The 15693-nt window shown below is 41.3% G+C and overlaps 1 protein-coding gene across 1 annotated transcript in view; it reads right to left on the bottom strand.

Moving 5' to 3' along the window:
• The window catches only part of SLC6A18 (solute carrier family 6 member 18), a 52325-nt gene that overhangs the window by 25039 nt on the left and 11593 nt on the right, over nt 1-15693 (bottom strand). The window contains exons 2-4 of the mRNA XM_036741319.1: nt 5445-5585; nt 3756-3893; nt 1148-1329 (exon numbers count right to left, since the gene is read on the bottom strand). Of these exons, the coding sequence (XP_036597214.1) occupies nt 1148-1329; nt 3756-3893; nt 5445-5585 (461 nt within the window). The remainder of the gene's footprint in view (nt 1-1147; nt 1330-3755; nt 3894-5444; nt 5586-15693) is intronic.

The following is a 15693-nucleotide window of genomic DNA, read 5'->3' on the forward strand; positions in this document are numbered from 1 at the left end:
GATAGAATGACTGGAGATCAAATTGAAGAAAGAGAATAGGTTTAGAAGGAATGTGGCAAAGGAGTAAAAGAGCTTATGATCAGAAAGGGAAAATTCAGAGTTCAAAATTATGGCCATGGCAGAATTATAGGGAGGGAACTAAAATGTGACCATTTCTTATGGGTGATGGAGGTACTGAAACAGATACAAACAGTGCCCTAAGGGTTAATTTTAAGGGTTACTTTCCCAGGCCCCCTGAGGCGGGTTGGAGGCTCATTCTGCAGCCCATCCTGTAACTTGAGATCCTGTAACTTAACAGTGTCTTAATGCCCTTTTCCCCTTATCTTGAAATACCATACAACTTGTCCCCCTCATCCTAAGTTCCCTATCCTGTCATTCATCTTCCTCATCCTGTATCATGACAATTTTTCCTTATCTTGCAAGCAACCACCTTCCTCACCTTGTTTGTGATTATCCTGTCCCTAAATCTCCAACCTCCATAAGAAACCATAAAATTACGTCATCATCTGCATAGCTGTATAGCTTTCTGTCTGTATAGGTCTGGCTTTTTTCCTATCTCAGGGCCTTTGTTTAGCTCCTTGCTAAATCTCAGTTCCGTGTGCTTCACACAATAAAGCTCCCAGTGAATGGCTAAGAGAAAATCGTCTAAGTGAATTCTTTCATACCTGAGCCAGCTCTCCCAACTGGTACCTCAAAAGTACAGTAAGGGACATAGGCTTTCTTGAATATGCCTTAAAATATACCTTTAGTAGTGCAGATCAGCTGCTTCTCTGCAACTTGTGGTCTTAGAGGAATAACTGAGAGATTAAGTGACTGAATCAGGGTCACACAATGAGTATATGTCAGAGATGAGACTTGAACCCAGGTCATTCTAAGGTCACAGTCTAGCCACAATCTACTACCCCATGCTGCTTCTCAATCTATGTTTTTACCCAAATAAATCCCCACATTTGTAGCAAAAGAATCCTGTGTTACACTTAGGACAACCAACTTAATCGTTAGGGCCTTACAACTCAGAGGCAGCCAAGGAGCCTGGGATTCCATTCCCTCTTCAAAAGCACAACAGGTAGTAAGCAAACATGTTTCATATTTCAAGAGACAACTGCGAATAACTCAGCTTCTACAGCATTCTTTATAACATCCTCACCTTTCCTGTGGACTCAATACCTCTGATTATGCAGATATACACAACCGTCCAACAAGCCACTAAGCACATGACCAGCCACCACTGTAGGCCCCCGCTTTCATTGATGTCTGCTGAGATGTTTAGCGTTTGCCGGTACCAGAAATAATTCACAGCATTGCTGTGCTGGCACTCTCCAACAGGCCCTGTGAACGGAAGAGCATCACGAGTCATTGTCAAGGCCACCGTGCACCACGGCTCCTTTCATTCCATCGTAAAGCCCTTCGAAGCAGTTTTGGTGCTGCAGCTGTCTTCACACCCCCAGCCCAGCCCTGCCACGTTCTCTGCAGATTTTGGGCATTTGTCAGTAGGTGCTTCCTGATTTGAAAGTTTGTGGGAAAATAGCAAGATCAATGTTTCAGGTACCATAAAGGCACCAAAATGATGAATTTAAGGTTTGGTCAAATCCAAACTCCGTTGTTATCATTGGTGTCGGGGTTTTTTCCTTCCCTAGAAAGTAATAGTTCAGCTCAGAGTCATGACTAGGGTGAGGCAAATAGAGTTTTGCCCCAGGCCATGCTGAAATTAGGGGTGTTAAATTGGTGGGAAGGCATTCTACCACATTGGGTTGGGGAATATGGGGAAGTTGGAACCAAGAATCTCCACTTCCCAATATAACTTATAATATAAGCCTTGTGCATTTTCATAAGAAAGGGCAGCATTAGGGCAGGTAGGTGATGCAGTGAACAGGGCACTGGTCCTGGAGTCAAGAGGACCTGAGTTCAAATCCAGCCTCAGACACTTTACACTTACTGTGTGACCTTGGGCAAGTCACTTAACTCAGATTGCCTCACCTTTTCCCTCAAAAAAAAAAGGACAGTATTGGGGAGAGGGAAGATGTCTTCTTGCTTTTGGTTTTGAAAGGGGACACAGGGAGCCTCAAGCTTTCTTCAGGAGGAAGGCTCCTAGAGAGAGGAAATAGATTTTGGGAAGCTGTTGTTGAGTCATTTCAGTCAAGTCCTCATCTCTGTGACCCCATTTGGGATCTTCTTGGCAAGGATACTGGAGTGGTTTGCCATTTCCTTCTCCAGCTCATTTTACAGATGAGGAAACTGAGGCAAATGGGGTTAAGTGAATTGCTTAGGGTCACACAACTAGTAAGTGTCTGAGACTGGATTTGGGCTCAGGTCCCCCTGACTCCAGACCTGGCATTTTGTCTACTGCACCACCTTAAGGAGACAGAACCTCATAATGTTTCTGATTTCTAACTTACTTCAACCCAGAGCAAAAGGCTTCAATTCCTCTATGTGCCTTTGGAAAGACAAATTTTTCTTTCTCCAGGGCTTTCTCTTTGAAGAGATGCCAGGGTCTCTTGTGTTTCCTCTGGACGCCAGAAGCAAGGAGGCTTCTCCACTCTCAAACTCTCACCAACTCTGCCCTTCACATAAAATTCCTCTGGGTAGAGTAATCATTCTCTCCACCGATAAGAGTTTTGTGCAAATGCACAGGGCTTGAACCCCAGGTTACACCTAAGTCCAAAACAGCACAGAACTACCCCAAATTCTGGACACTGTCCAGCAGACACATCACTCTTCCTCCTAAGAAGCCTCCATGGCTCCCTGTTGTCTTCAAGATAAAATACACTATACTCTTTTCTCAGTCTGTAATCTTTCTAGGCTCATTACAGATTGATCCTCCTCATACCCTCTGACTGACTTACTCTCTGTTTCTTGTTCATGACATTTAAATTCCCACTTTTGTGTCTTCAGAAGTCCGTGTCTGGAATTCTCTTCCTCCTCCTCCTTCTCTTCCTCCTCCTCTCCTCTACCTTTTAGACTGCCTAGCTCCCTTCCGGGCTCAACCCAAGAGCCTTCAAAGAGGCATTTTCTGATTCCCCTAGATATGCATGTATTTTGCACATTTCATGTATTTACTTATCTGTGGACCTGCCGTATCCCCTGGTAGAGCAAGGACTGTCTCACTCTTAGATCTTGTACCCAGGGCTTAGTGCAGTGCTGGTACATTTAAATGCTTGTTGATTGCTTGACCCATAGAGAATGAGCTAGATGCTTGGAAATAGGGTCAGAGGGTAGGAGCCTGGGGTCGCCTGCCCTCTAAGTAGAAGCTCCATCAGAATTTTGCCTCTCTCCTCTTGGATGAGAGGGGGGTCTCCCCTAAAATTGAAGGGATTTCTAGACCAGGCCAGGAACTAAGACCATAAGATTCCCAAAGCAGTGGTACCCCTGCTATCACTGGGCAGGCACCGGGGCAGCCTGCATAAGCTCCCTACTCATTCTGCCTGGCCTCAGAAGCCCTTTCTTCAGTAGAAGGAGCAGGCAGTTGCTTGGGGCTGGACCTATAGATTGGTTGTGTGTGAGGGGAACAGAAAATAATCTTCATGGCCCAACAATGATACTACCAAAGCTTAGACTTTTGAGATACCTTGTACACACACACACACACACACACACACACACACACACACACACGCAGAGTTTACAAATTTCAAGGAGACTGGGTTTGTCCTACAGGCTCTTGGTGAATTGTCTGGACTATAAAGAACAGCTACAGGAAGAGATGGAGTTCTAACCTCCCCAAATGACACACAGCGAGGCACCCACCTGCTATTTACCTGTTCTGTTTTCATTTAGAGGACAAAAACTCCAAGGAAGGGGGCTTTGGAAAGAATTCAGAAAATACCACAACACCCACACTAAAATGGTGTTGTAATACAAGCTCACCAGGAAGGCAACAAAAAAACATCCAATGCCTGGAAAACATAGGAAAGAAGGTTTTTTGTTACAGAGTCTGGGTTTGCAAACACCAAACAAGCATCTTGTGGTCCTTGTTGCCATCATCTCTTCTGTTTTTCTCCCCACATTTTATTTTATATTATAGCTATTTGTGTACATGCTTATTTCTCCAGTTAGACTGGAAGATCCTTGAGGACTGTGTTTCATTTAGCTTTCAATCTCTTAGTATCTGGCATAGTACTTTGCACATGGTAGGTGCTCAAAAAATGTTTATTGAATTACATGGAATTGACTAAAAATCTGTGAGATGTTTTCTTTTTCCCAAATAAACTGAAACTGCTAAATTCTATTGGTTGGCCTTATTGAGTTCACATGGTGATCCTCTCCTCAAAACCCTTCGGTAGCTCCCTGTTGATAAATGAAGATGTGTAGAGCACCCTTTCTCTGGCATTCAGGCCTTCCACAATGTGTACCTAACTTACCTTGCTAGCCTTCTAGAACATACACTACTCTCTTCACATACTGACCAAGCTAGCGTGTATTTGCCGTTTCCCAATCTCATCTCATTTTTCACCTGGCTGCACTGCTTTGGGACTCTTCTGATCTGCCAGCTAAAAACCACCTCACCCTTCTAAAATCTCTCTCTACCATGCCCAGGAAGCTCATTTGGATAACCTCATCATCCCATAACTCTAGTTGTCCACCTTATCACTACCTTCTGACTCTTTGATGAGAAGGTGAGGCCAAGAACTCCAAACCCTCATTTAAGTAGAGAACTCAGCTCAGACATTTCTTCATTTCTCACCTGACTGCTCAACCTTGAGATTACTCTAATTTAATTCTCTACTATGCACCCACATTGGGTACCTTCTCCTCCCTCCCTACTCCTCACTTTTTGGTTTTCTTTTGTGTTTTGTCTTTCTTCATTAGATTTGTAAGCTCTTGAAGGATGGAAATTTCTTTCTCTTTCTCTTTCTCTCTCTCTCTGTCTCTCTCTCTCTCTCTGTCTGTCTCTCTAATATTTGTATCCCCAGCACTTAACACGGTGTACATAGTAGGTGCTTAATAAATATTTATTAACTATTGACTATTCTCTTCTGCCTCCCTGCATTTGCTTCTACTATCCCCCGTTCCTGGATAGGTCTCTCCTCCATCTCTGACAGTTATCTCATCCTTCATTAAGCCTCTCTAGATATCCCAAGCTAAAAATGATCTTTCCCTTCTAAAATTTTTCATGCCTCTCTGGTTACTTGGTCCTCTCCTAATCATTTATTGAGTTCTAATTTTTAATAAATTATATCAAAATACTTTCATGGACACATTTTCTTATAGACTATAAGATGGTTGAGGGCGAGGACTATGTCCTGTTTCACTTTTGTAACTCTAGTACTAATAATGGTGCCTTACATAGAGTAGGTGCTTAATGGATATTTGTTGCATTGAATGAATGAAATTTAATTTATCCCTCTTCACTGTTCTTTCTACAATAAGATTGCTCTCAGTCAGCACTCTTGAACAAAGTGTATGAACCAGAGCATCTATGAAGATGAAATGAATCCCAGACATACCTACTCCTTTAAGGTATGGTGAGATGGTGCTCCACACCCCAATACTACCTTTCCTTAAGCGCTGACCAATGGCAAGTTCAATGTGAAACAGAGGGATTCCTTCAAAGATCAGGGCAACAAAGTATGGAATTAGGAATGCTCCTGGAAATAATAGACAAGTGTTAGAGAACAAGTGTATGTATATATCTTTGACAGTCCCATAGTTAGTAGTTCAAAGAGGTTATTTAGCATAGAGTCTATATCTCAGGGTGAGAAACAATAGAAGCAGATACAAAACCCATCTACCTCTACTAGATCTGGCGTGTAGTCCCTGATGGGTGTGTGAGCATGGCATGTACTCTGCCAGGCACTGGGCACATAGTTGTGGACCTTTGCTTTGCCTCTAACTTCTGGCTTCAGCTGGAACTCTCAACTAATGGGCTACTTCTTCTCATAAGAAGACTGGGCTCTAATGGCCTCTTTTCTAGCTTAGAATCCAGAAGTTCTTCTTTAAGTCCTATAGGGAAACAGGCCCTTCATACACCAGTTTTCAGACTAAGGAAAAATCTCCAGCTGCTCTTCTCCATACAAGGAGATGATGATTATCAGTTCTCAGTTTTGGCTATGGGAAGCTTTTTGTCTCCAAAAATTTTTACCTCCCGGGATCTTTTGGAAAATAGAGCAACCAGCCAGGTGACACCATAGCAGAATCAGGGAAACCTGAGGTCAAATCTAGCCTTAGACAACCATTAGCTGTGTGACCCTGGGCAAGTCACTCCACCTCAGCGTCTTCAACTGTAAAATGGGGGTAATAACAGCATCTACTTTCCAAAGTTGTTGTGAGGGTCAAATGAGATAATATTTGTAAAGTACTTTGCACAGTGCTTGGCATAGAGTGGATGCTTAATAAATGCTTTATTCATTCATTCTTTCTTTTTTTAAAAATTATTTTTTATTTTTAGTTTACTACACTCAGTTCCACAAGTTTTTGGGTTCCAAATTTTCTCTCCCTTCTTCTCCTCCCCACTCCCCCCAAGATGGTATGTAATCCAACGTAGGTTCTGCATATACCTTCGCATTGAACTTATTTACATAATAGTCCAGTTGTAAAGAAGAATTATAACCAATGGAATGAATCATGAGAAAGGAGAAACAAAACCAAAAAAGAAGGAAAAAAAAGAGAGAGCAAATAGCTTGCCTCAATCTGCATTCAGACTCCATAATTCTTTCTGTGGATGTGCATAGCTTTTTCCATCACGAGTCTTTTTTTTTTTTATATTTAATACATTTAGTTTTCAGCATTGATTTTCACAAGAGTTTGTATTACAAATTTTCTCCCCATTTCTACCCTCCCGCCCACTCCAAGATGGTGTATATTCTGGTTGCTCTGTTCCCCAGTCAGCCCTCCCTTCTGTCACCCCACTCCCCTCCCATCCCCTTTTCCCTTTCTTTCTTGTAGGACAAGATAAATTTCTATGCCCCATTGCCTGTGTATCTTATTTTCTAGTTGCATGCAAAAACTTTTTGTTTTTGAACATCTGTTTTTAAAACTTTGAGTTCCAAATTCTCTCCCCTCTCCCCTTCCCACCCACCCTCCCTAAGAAGTCAAGCAATTCAACATAGGCCACGTGCATATCATTATGTATAATCCTTCCACAATACTCATGTTGTGAAAGACTCACTATATTTCGCTCCTTCCTATTCCCCTTTATTGAATTTTCTCCCTTGACCCTGTCCCCTTTCAAAAGTGTTTGTTTTTGATTACCTCCACCCCCATCTGCCCTCTCTTCTATCATCCCCCCTTTTTTTATCTTCTTCTTCCTTCTTTTTTCCTGTGGGGTAAGTTACCCAATTGAGTATGTATGGTATTCCATCCTCAGGTCAAATCTGATGAGAGCAAGATTCACTCATTCCCCCTCACCTGGCTTCTCTTCCCTTCCTACAGAACTGCTTTTTCTTGCCACTTTTATGCAAGATAATTTACCCCATTCTATCTCTCCCTATCTCCCTCTCTCAATATATTCCTCTCTCATCCCTTAATTTGATTTTATTTCTTTTAGATATCTTCCCTTCATCTTCAACTCACCCTGTGTCCGCTCTCTCTCTCTCTCTTTCTCTCTCTGTATGTATATATATATATACACACACACATACATATATACATACGTACACACTCACATATACATACATATACATAAACATATATATATGCATATTCCCTTCAGCTACCCTAATACTGAGGTCTCATGAATCATAAACATCATCTTTCCATGTAGAAATGTAAACAAAACAATTCAACTTTAGTAAGTCCCTTGCAATTTCTTTTTCTTGTTCTTTTTCTTGATTACCTTTTCATGCTTCTCTTGATTCTTGTGGTTGAAAGTCAAATTTTCTATTCAGCTCTGGTCTTTTCACTGAGAAAGCTTCAAAGTTCTCTATTTTATTGAAAATCCATATTTTGCCTTGGAGCATGATACTCAGTTTTGCTGGGTAGGTGATTCTTGGTTTTAATCCTAGCTCCATTGACCTCCGGAATATCGTATTCCAAGCCCTTTGATCTCTTAATGTAGAAGCTGCTAGATCTTAGGTTATTCTGACTGTGTTTCCACAATACTCAAATTGTTTCTTTCTGGCTGCTTGCACTATTTTCTCCTTGATCTGGGAGCTCTGGTCCATCACAAGTCTTTTGGAGCTGTCTTTGAACCTTGCATTGATGAGAGGAGTCAAGTCTATCAAAGTTAGTCATCACAGATACCGTATGTCTGTAATCATATATAGTGATCTCCTGGTTCTGCTCCCCTCACTCAGCATCAGTTCATATAAGTCTTTACAGGTTATAATGAAGTCCGTCTGCTCATTTCTTATAGCACAGTAGTATTCCATTACATTCATATAGCACAACTTGTTTAACCATTCCCCAATTAATGGGCATCCCCTCGATTTCCAATTCTTTGCCAGCACAAAAAAAAACTGCTATAAATATTTTTGTACATATGGGTCCATTTCCCACTTGTGTGATCTCTTTGGGATACAACCCTAGAAGTGATATTGCTAGGTCAAAAGGTATGCACATTTTTATAGTCCTTCGGGCATAGTTCCAAATTGCTCCCTAGAATGGCTGAATCAGTTCACAACTCTACCAACAATGTAACAGTGTTCCTATTTTCCCACATCTTCTCTAGCATTTATCATTTTCCTGCTTCGTCATGTTAGGCAATCTGACAGGAGAGATGTGGTACCTAAGAGTTGTTTTGATTTGCATTTCTCTAATCAGCAGTGATATAGAGCATTTTTTCATATGACTATAGATAGCTTTAATTTCTTCCTCTGAAGACTGTCTGTTCATATCCTTTGACCAATTCTCGATTGGAGAATGACTTGTATTTCTATAAATTTTACTCAGTTCTCTTCATATTTTAGAAGTAAGGCCTTTATCAGAGATACTGGTTGTAAAAATTCTTTCCCAATTTTCTGCTTCCCTCCTAATCTTGGTTACATTGACTTTGTTGGTGCAAAAACTTTTCAATTTAATGTAACCACAATTATTCATTTTGCATTTTGTAATGCTCTCTATCTCTTGTTTGGTCATAAATTCTTCCCTCCTCCATAAATCTGACAGGCAAACTATTCCTTGCTCTCCCAAATTGCTTACAGTATCAGCCTTTATATCTAAATTGTGAACCCATTTTGGCTTTATTTTGGTATACAGTGTAAGATATTGGTCTATGCCCAGTTTCTGCCATATTATTTTCCAGTTTTCCCAGCAGTTTTTGTGAAATAGTGAATTCCTAACCCAGAAGCTGCACTCTTTGGGTCTATCAAAGATTAGATTGCTATAGTCATTGACTACTGCGTCTTGTGTACGTCACCTATTCCACTGATCCATCACTCTGTTTTTTAGCCAGTACCAAGTAGTTTTGATAACTGCTGCTTTATAGTACAGTTTAATATCTGGTATGGCTAGGCCACCTTCCCTAGCATTTCTTTTCATTAATTCCCTTGATATTCTGGGCCTTTTGTTTTTCCAGATGAATTTTGCTATGATTTTATCCAGCTCTATAAAATAATTTTTGGTAGTTTGGTATCATTCATTCATTCTTGCCTTAAGTTATGGATGTGAAAGTCTAAGGCCTGAAATAAATCTCATGTCCATAACTGAGGATTTTCCTTCTTGCAGCACTGCCCTTCTTTGTCCTATAACCAGTAGCAACCATTGTCCTTAGCCTTGGCCTCTAGAGCTAACAAGAAAAAAGTTAATGTTTGAAGACCATTTGTAGGTGCTTCCTAAACCTCATTTTCTTCAGGCTACACATCACCCCATTTCTTCCAACTGAGCCTAACATGGCATGACTTCCAGCTCCCCTCCCATTCTGATATCCCTTCTTTGAGCATACTCCAACTTGTTAAAATCCTTCTCAAGGGCCCAGAACTGAATACAATATTTCTGATAAGGTTGGGCCAGGGCAGGGAACAGCGGGAGTTTTACCTCCCTTGTCCTGTTTTTTGTTCAGTCATTCTAGGATGACATTAAAGATATTGACTGCCATCATCAAATGTTGACTCACGTTGCTTTTGAAGTCCATTAAAATCCCCAGGACTTTTTCACATCAACCAATGTCTAATCATGCCTCTCCCATTATGTTCTTATGAAATGGATTTTTTTGGTGCATGTTCAATGTCCAAACCTTGCACGCCTTAGAGCTGAGCCCAATCGCTAAGACTTCTCTAGGAACACATGCAACACAGGGACACACAAACAGGAAAACCAGAAACATATGAACACCATAGTCACATTCCTCTGCCTTAAAGAAGTTTGACTTGTACCTCTTCCTTCCTCTTCTTGGTGTGCAAACAGCTCTTCAAACAGCTGTGACATGGGTCAATGGTTCTGCTTTTTCCTGCTTTTATCTACTTTCTGCTCTAGGTAACCTTAGAGTGAGAGAGAGCTTCTTGCAGTCTTTCAATTCGATTTACATTTCAATCCCATAAACATTCTTTTTATGAGTCTACAATGCACAGTGCTAGGTGCTGGCAATACAGTGAAAAAAAAAAAGACACAATCCTTGTCTTGAGGACCTTACATTTTATTGGGTGGATATAGCACACATACACACAGAGAAGTATATACAAGGCCATTCCAGGAGAGCGAAAAAGTGCTAAGAACTAGGAAGATTGGGATGTGGGGTGGGGGTGGGAATTGAGTAGCAAGTGACACAGGAACTGAATCTTGTAGGATGTTAGTGATTCTAAGAAAGGGAGGTAGGGAAAGAGTGTGTTCTAGACACCGGGGACTTCCTGGACAAAGGCACAATAATGAATAGTTGCTCAGTCCTGTCTGACTCTTCATTACGCTGTATGAGGTTTTCTTGGCAAAGATACTGGAGTAGTTTGCCATTTCCTTCTCTAGTGGATTTAGGCAAGCAGAGGTTAAATGACTTCCCCAGGGTCACACAGCTAGTAAGTATCTGAGGCTGGATTTGCACTCGAGCCTCCCTGACTCCAGACCCAGCACTCTATCCACTGAGCCGCCTAGCTGCCTCCATACAGTAATGGATAATGGAATGTCTAATTTGAGTCATGCAAGTAGGACAGTTTGCCTGAACACAGAGGTTGTTGTTGTTCAGTCATGTCTGACTCTTCATGACCCCATTTGGAGTTTTCTAAGCAAAGATATTGAAGCGGTTTGCCATTGCCTTCTCCAGCTCATTTTACAGATGAAGAAACTGAGGCAAACAGGGTTAAGTGATTTGCCCAAGGTCACACAACTAGTAAGTGTCTAAGGCCAGAGTTGAACTCAAGAAGATGAGTATTTCTGACTCCAGGCCCAGCACACTGTACTATGGCACCACCTTGCTACCCGAACACCGAGGAGTAACATGAAATAATGAAGGGGGAGTAATGGGAAATAATTTTAGAGAAGGTTAGTGGGAATCTTATGGTGGAGGATTGTAAATGCCAGACTGAAGAGGTTGTCCTTCATACCAGAGGCAATGAAGATTTTGAGCCGCCCTGCAACATGGTCAGACTTAAGACACATCAGAGAGGGAAGCAGGGATGTTCTTATTGCGTGGTCCTGATGAGAGATGATAGGGGCTTGAATGAGGTTGGTGGCCATGTGAGCAGAGAGTAAGGGATATATTTGAGAGATGTCATGAAAGGAGACTTAAAAAACAACAAACTTGATAACTGATTGGGTGTGAAGTGTGAAAGACAGAAGAGCAAAGGACAAATCTGAGGCTGTGAATTGGAATTACTAGATGGATGGTGCTGTCCTCAACCCAAATAGGAATGTTGGGAGGAGAAGCGAGTTTTGGGGGTAGGGTGGGGAAGGGGCAGATGAGTTTCATTTTGGACATATTGATGCTGATTGGACAGCCAGGAGGATTCAGTAAGCAGATAGTTGATGATGTGGCACTGGATTTCAGGAGAGATATTAGAGTTGGATATATAAATTTGGTAGCCATTTACATGGAAATCATGATTTAACTTATGATGGAACTTTGAATTAATCCAGCTATTCTCTTTTCCCCAGCAATCTCTTTTTTTAAAAAAAATTATTTTGTTTTTTCCCAGTTACTTATAAAGACAATTTTTAACATTCATTTAAAAAAATTTGAGTTCCAAATTTTCTCTCTCCCTTCCTCCCTCACCTTCCCCCTCCCTGAGACAGTAAGCAATTTGATAAGAGTTATACATGTTCAGTCATGCAAAACATAATATCATATTAATCATATGGTAAAAGAAAACATAGACCCAAAATGGGGAAAAAACATTCGATCTGCATTCAAACTCCATCTGTTCTCTCTCTGGAGGTGGATAGCATTTTTTATCATGAGTCCTTTGGAACTGTCTTATAATCTAGTTATTCTTTTTGAGGGGCAAGGCAGGGCAACTGGGGTTAAGTGACTTGCCCAAGGTCACATAGCTAGTAAGTGTGTTAAGTGTCTGAGGTCGAATTTGAACTCAGGTCCTCCTGACTCCAGGGCCGGTGCTCTACTCACTGCACTGCCTAGCTGCCCCCAATCTAATTATTCTTGAAAGCAATTTAGAACCAGGCCCAAAAAGCTCTTTAACTGTGCAGACCCTTTGAGTCAGGACAAGTGCTGGGCCTGAAGTCAGAAAGACTCATCGTCCTGAGTTCAAATCCGGCCTCACACACTTACTAGCTGTATGGCCCTGGGTAAGTCATTTAACCTTGTTTGCCTGTTTCCTCATCGGTAAAATGAGCTGGAGAAGGAAACGGAGAACCACTCCAGTAGCTTTGCCAAGAAAACCCCAAAATGGGATACAATTGAAAGGACTAAACAACCACAAAACACTTTGAGTCAGAATGCTAGATAGTCTATACCCTCAAAAAGAACAAACAACAAAAAAAGAAGAAAAGGACACATATTTACAATAACATTTAGAGTAAGTCAGTCAACAAGCATTTATAAAGAGCCTACTCTGTGCCAGGCACCATGCTAAATGCTCAGGAAACAAAGAAAGGCAAAACAAACAAACAGCAACAACAACAAAAGAGTCCATGCTTTCAAGGAGCTCGTTGTCTAATAGCAGCTCTTTTAGTGATGGCAAAGAATTGGAAACTGAGGGAGTTTCTAGTAGTTGGGATGGTTGAACAAGCTAAGGTAAGTGAATGCAATGGAATATTATTGTGCTGCATGAAATGATGAAGGGGACCATTTCAGGGAAACCCGGGAATATTTGTATGAACCAATGCAAAGTTAAGTGATCAGAACTAGGAGAACAATTTACATAAATGTTGTAAAGACAAGCAACTTTGAAAGACTTGGAAACTGATCAACATAATGGCCAATGATGATGAAATATGATGCCCACTGTCCATAGAAAGGTGATGAACTCAGAGTGTAGGTACATATATAGATAGATATCTTACATTGACCGTGTGTATGTGTGTGTGTGTGTGTGTGTGTGTGTGTGTGTGTGTGTGTGTGTAAAATAACATCTATTTGGAAATGGTCAATGTAAAAATTCATTTTGTTTAACTATAAATGTTTGTGACAGATTTTGTTTTTCTTGCTTTCTCAGGGAAGGGGTTGGGGAGGTAGGGGTGGGACGGGAGAGAGAAAATGAACCCTTGACAATTAAATTAAAAATAAAATTAAATCAATTGTTAAAAAGATCATTGAGCCTTTGGTGGCTGATGAAATCACTGAGAGAAGGTAAAAAAAAAAAGGGAAAGGGGCCACTAGGACAGACCTGGGGTTAGACCCACACTACACAGGTGAGAGATAGATGATGATCCACCAAGCCTGAGAAGGAGTATTCAGATAAGTAGAAGGAACAGCACAGCAACAGGGGAGAGTGTTGTCCTGGAGGCCAAGGGAAGAGAGATTGTCTAAAAGGAGGGAGTTGTCAACAGTATCAAAAGTTATACAGGATAAAGTAGAATGAGGATGGAGAAAAGGTCACTGGGGTTAGCACTTCCAAGATGATTGACATAAGCACAACGATAGCAGTCTTAAAGGGTTGTACTGTTTTATATCGTGTTTTATATCAATTTTATGTCAATTGTTGTTGGTGTTACTATGTGAGTAGGTGTGATTAAATACGGAGCAGGTTTTGATGTGGACACCAAAAAAAAAAAATAGAGGGTGATAATATGAAGGGATGTCAGGGTCAAGTGAAAGGTTTTGTTTTTATGTTTTCTTAAAGGATGGAGAGACCTGGATATAGTTGTAGAAAGCATTGAAAGAAACAGTAGATAAGAAGATACTGAAGATGAGAGAAAGAAGTGAAATGATGAAGGGGCCAAGGTTCTGTGACAGGTTGTGCATTTGAGACATTTAATAAGATTCTAGCTCTGACCACACCATTGCCACTTCTTCTGAATCCAGGGAAAAACATCTGGAACAGTTCACAAGAATGGCAGAGCATTGTCCCAAAGATGGTCCTAAGTGCATTCCCTTCCAAGGGTGAGTTGTGAGTGATCATGAAGGTTTTGTGTGTTTACAGTGCCTGTTCATGGGCAACTGTCAGATCTTTGCATTACTGGCAGTGTCGTGTAATAGAAATAGAGATGAAATTCAGAGATGAATTTGACCTGGGTTTGAATCCCTGTCCTGCCACTGACCAGCTGTATAAACTTCTTTGAGTCTCATTTTCCTCTTCTGTAAAATCAAGGGGTTGGATTAGATGATGTACAAGGTTCCTCTCAGCTCTAAATCTATGATCCTATGATTTTCCATTTTCTGTGGGGTGAAAGAAATACCATCCTTTATCCAATGTGCATTTCTTATTTTGACTGCTGGTATGGGGGCTGAGGATCTTATTTCCCACAATTGTGGAAATCAGATACAAGCTACACTTGAAGATTTCCCAGGGAAGGGGCCTTTGAGCTGCCTTGAATTTAAGTTCCTTGTGGTCAGGAGCTGTTTCAGTTTGATGACCTCTATCCCTGGTGCACAGTATCCTCTACGTTGGTTGGTTAGTTGTCTTTCATTCTCAAAGAGGACCAAAATGACATCACTATGCTAGAGTCAAATTTCATTGTGTCCGACTGTGGCTGACCAGAACAATACGAGCTCGGAATGCTCTACCACAGGTCGGGCACAGATAGCCCATGTGAACATTTGGGATGGATACTCTAAACTTGCACATGCTGCTTTTCCTTTGAGTTGTTTCGATTCTGCTTTGCTCATAGAACACAGCACCTTCTCTGATGAGGGCATGCCATGCTGAGAGGCCTGTGCCAGTGTCTCCCATGTCACACAATCAATTCCAAAGTTCTTGAGAGAGACCTTGAGAGTGTCCTTGAATCGCTTCTTCTGACCATCATGTGAATGCTTGCTCTGTGTGAGTTCTCCATAAAAGTCTTTTTGATAAGTGTATGTTTTGCATTCGAACAACATGGCCAACCCATCAGAGTTGCGCTCTCTAAAGCAGAGTTTGAATACTTGGCAGTTTAGTTTGAGTAAGGACCTCAGTGTCTTGTACCTTACCCTGCCAGGTGATCTTCAGAATCTTCCTAAGACAATTCAAATGGAAGTGATTCGGTTTCCTGGCATGGCGCTGGTATACTGTCAGGGTTTCACAGGCGTACAACAATGAGGTCAGCACCATAGCTCTGTAGACCCTCAGTTTGGTAATCAGTCTAATACCTCTTCTCTCCCATACTTTCCTTCAGAGCCTCCCCAACACTGAGCTACATAATAAGCAATTAAATGAATTTTGAGTTGACTTTTTAGGTGAAGATCCTGAGTCAGGACCCACTTTTGAGCTTGGGGTTGTTAGGGAGAGGGGAGGTGGA

Source organism: Trichosurus vulpecula, chromosome 1, assembly GCF_011100635.1.
Source record: "Trichosurus vulpecula isolate mTriVul1 chromosome 1, mTriVul1.pri, whole genome shotgun sequence".
Classification (NCBI taxonomy): Eukaryota; Metazoa; Chordata; class Mammalia; order Diprotodontia; family Phalangeridae; genus Trichosurus; species Trichosurus vulpecula.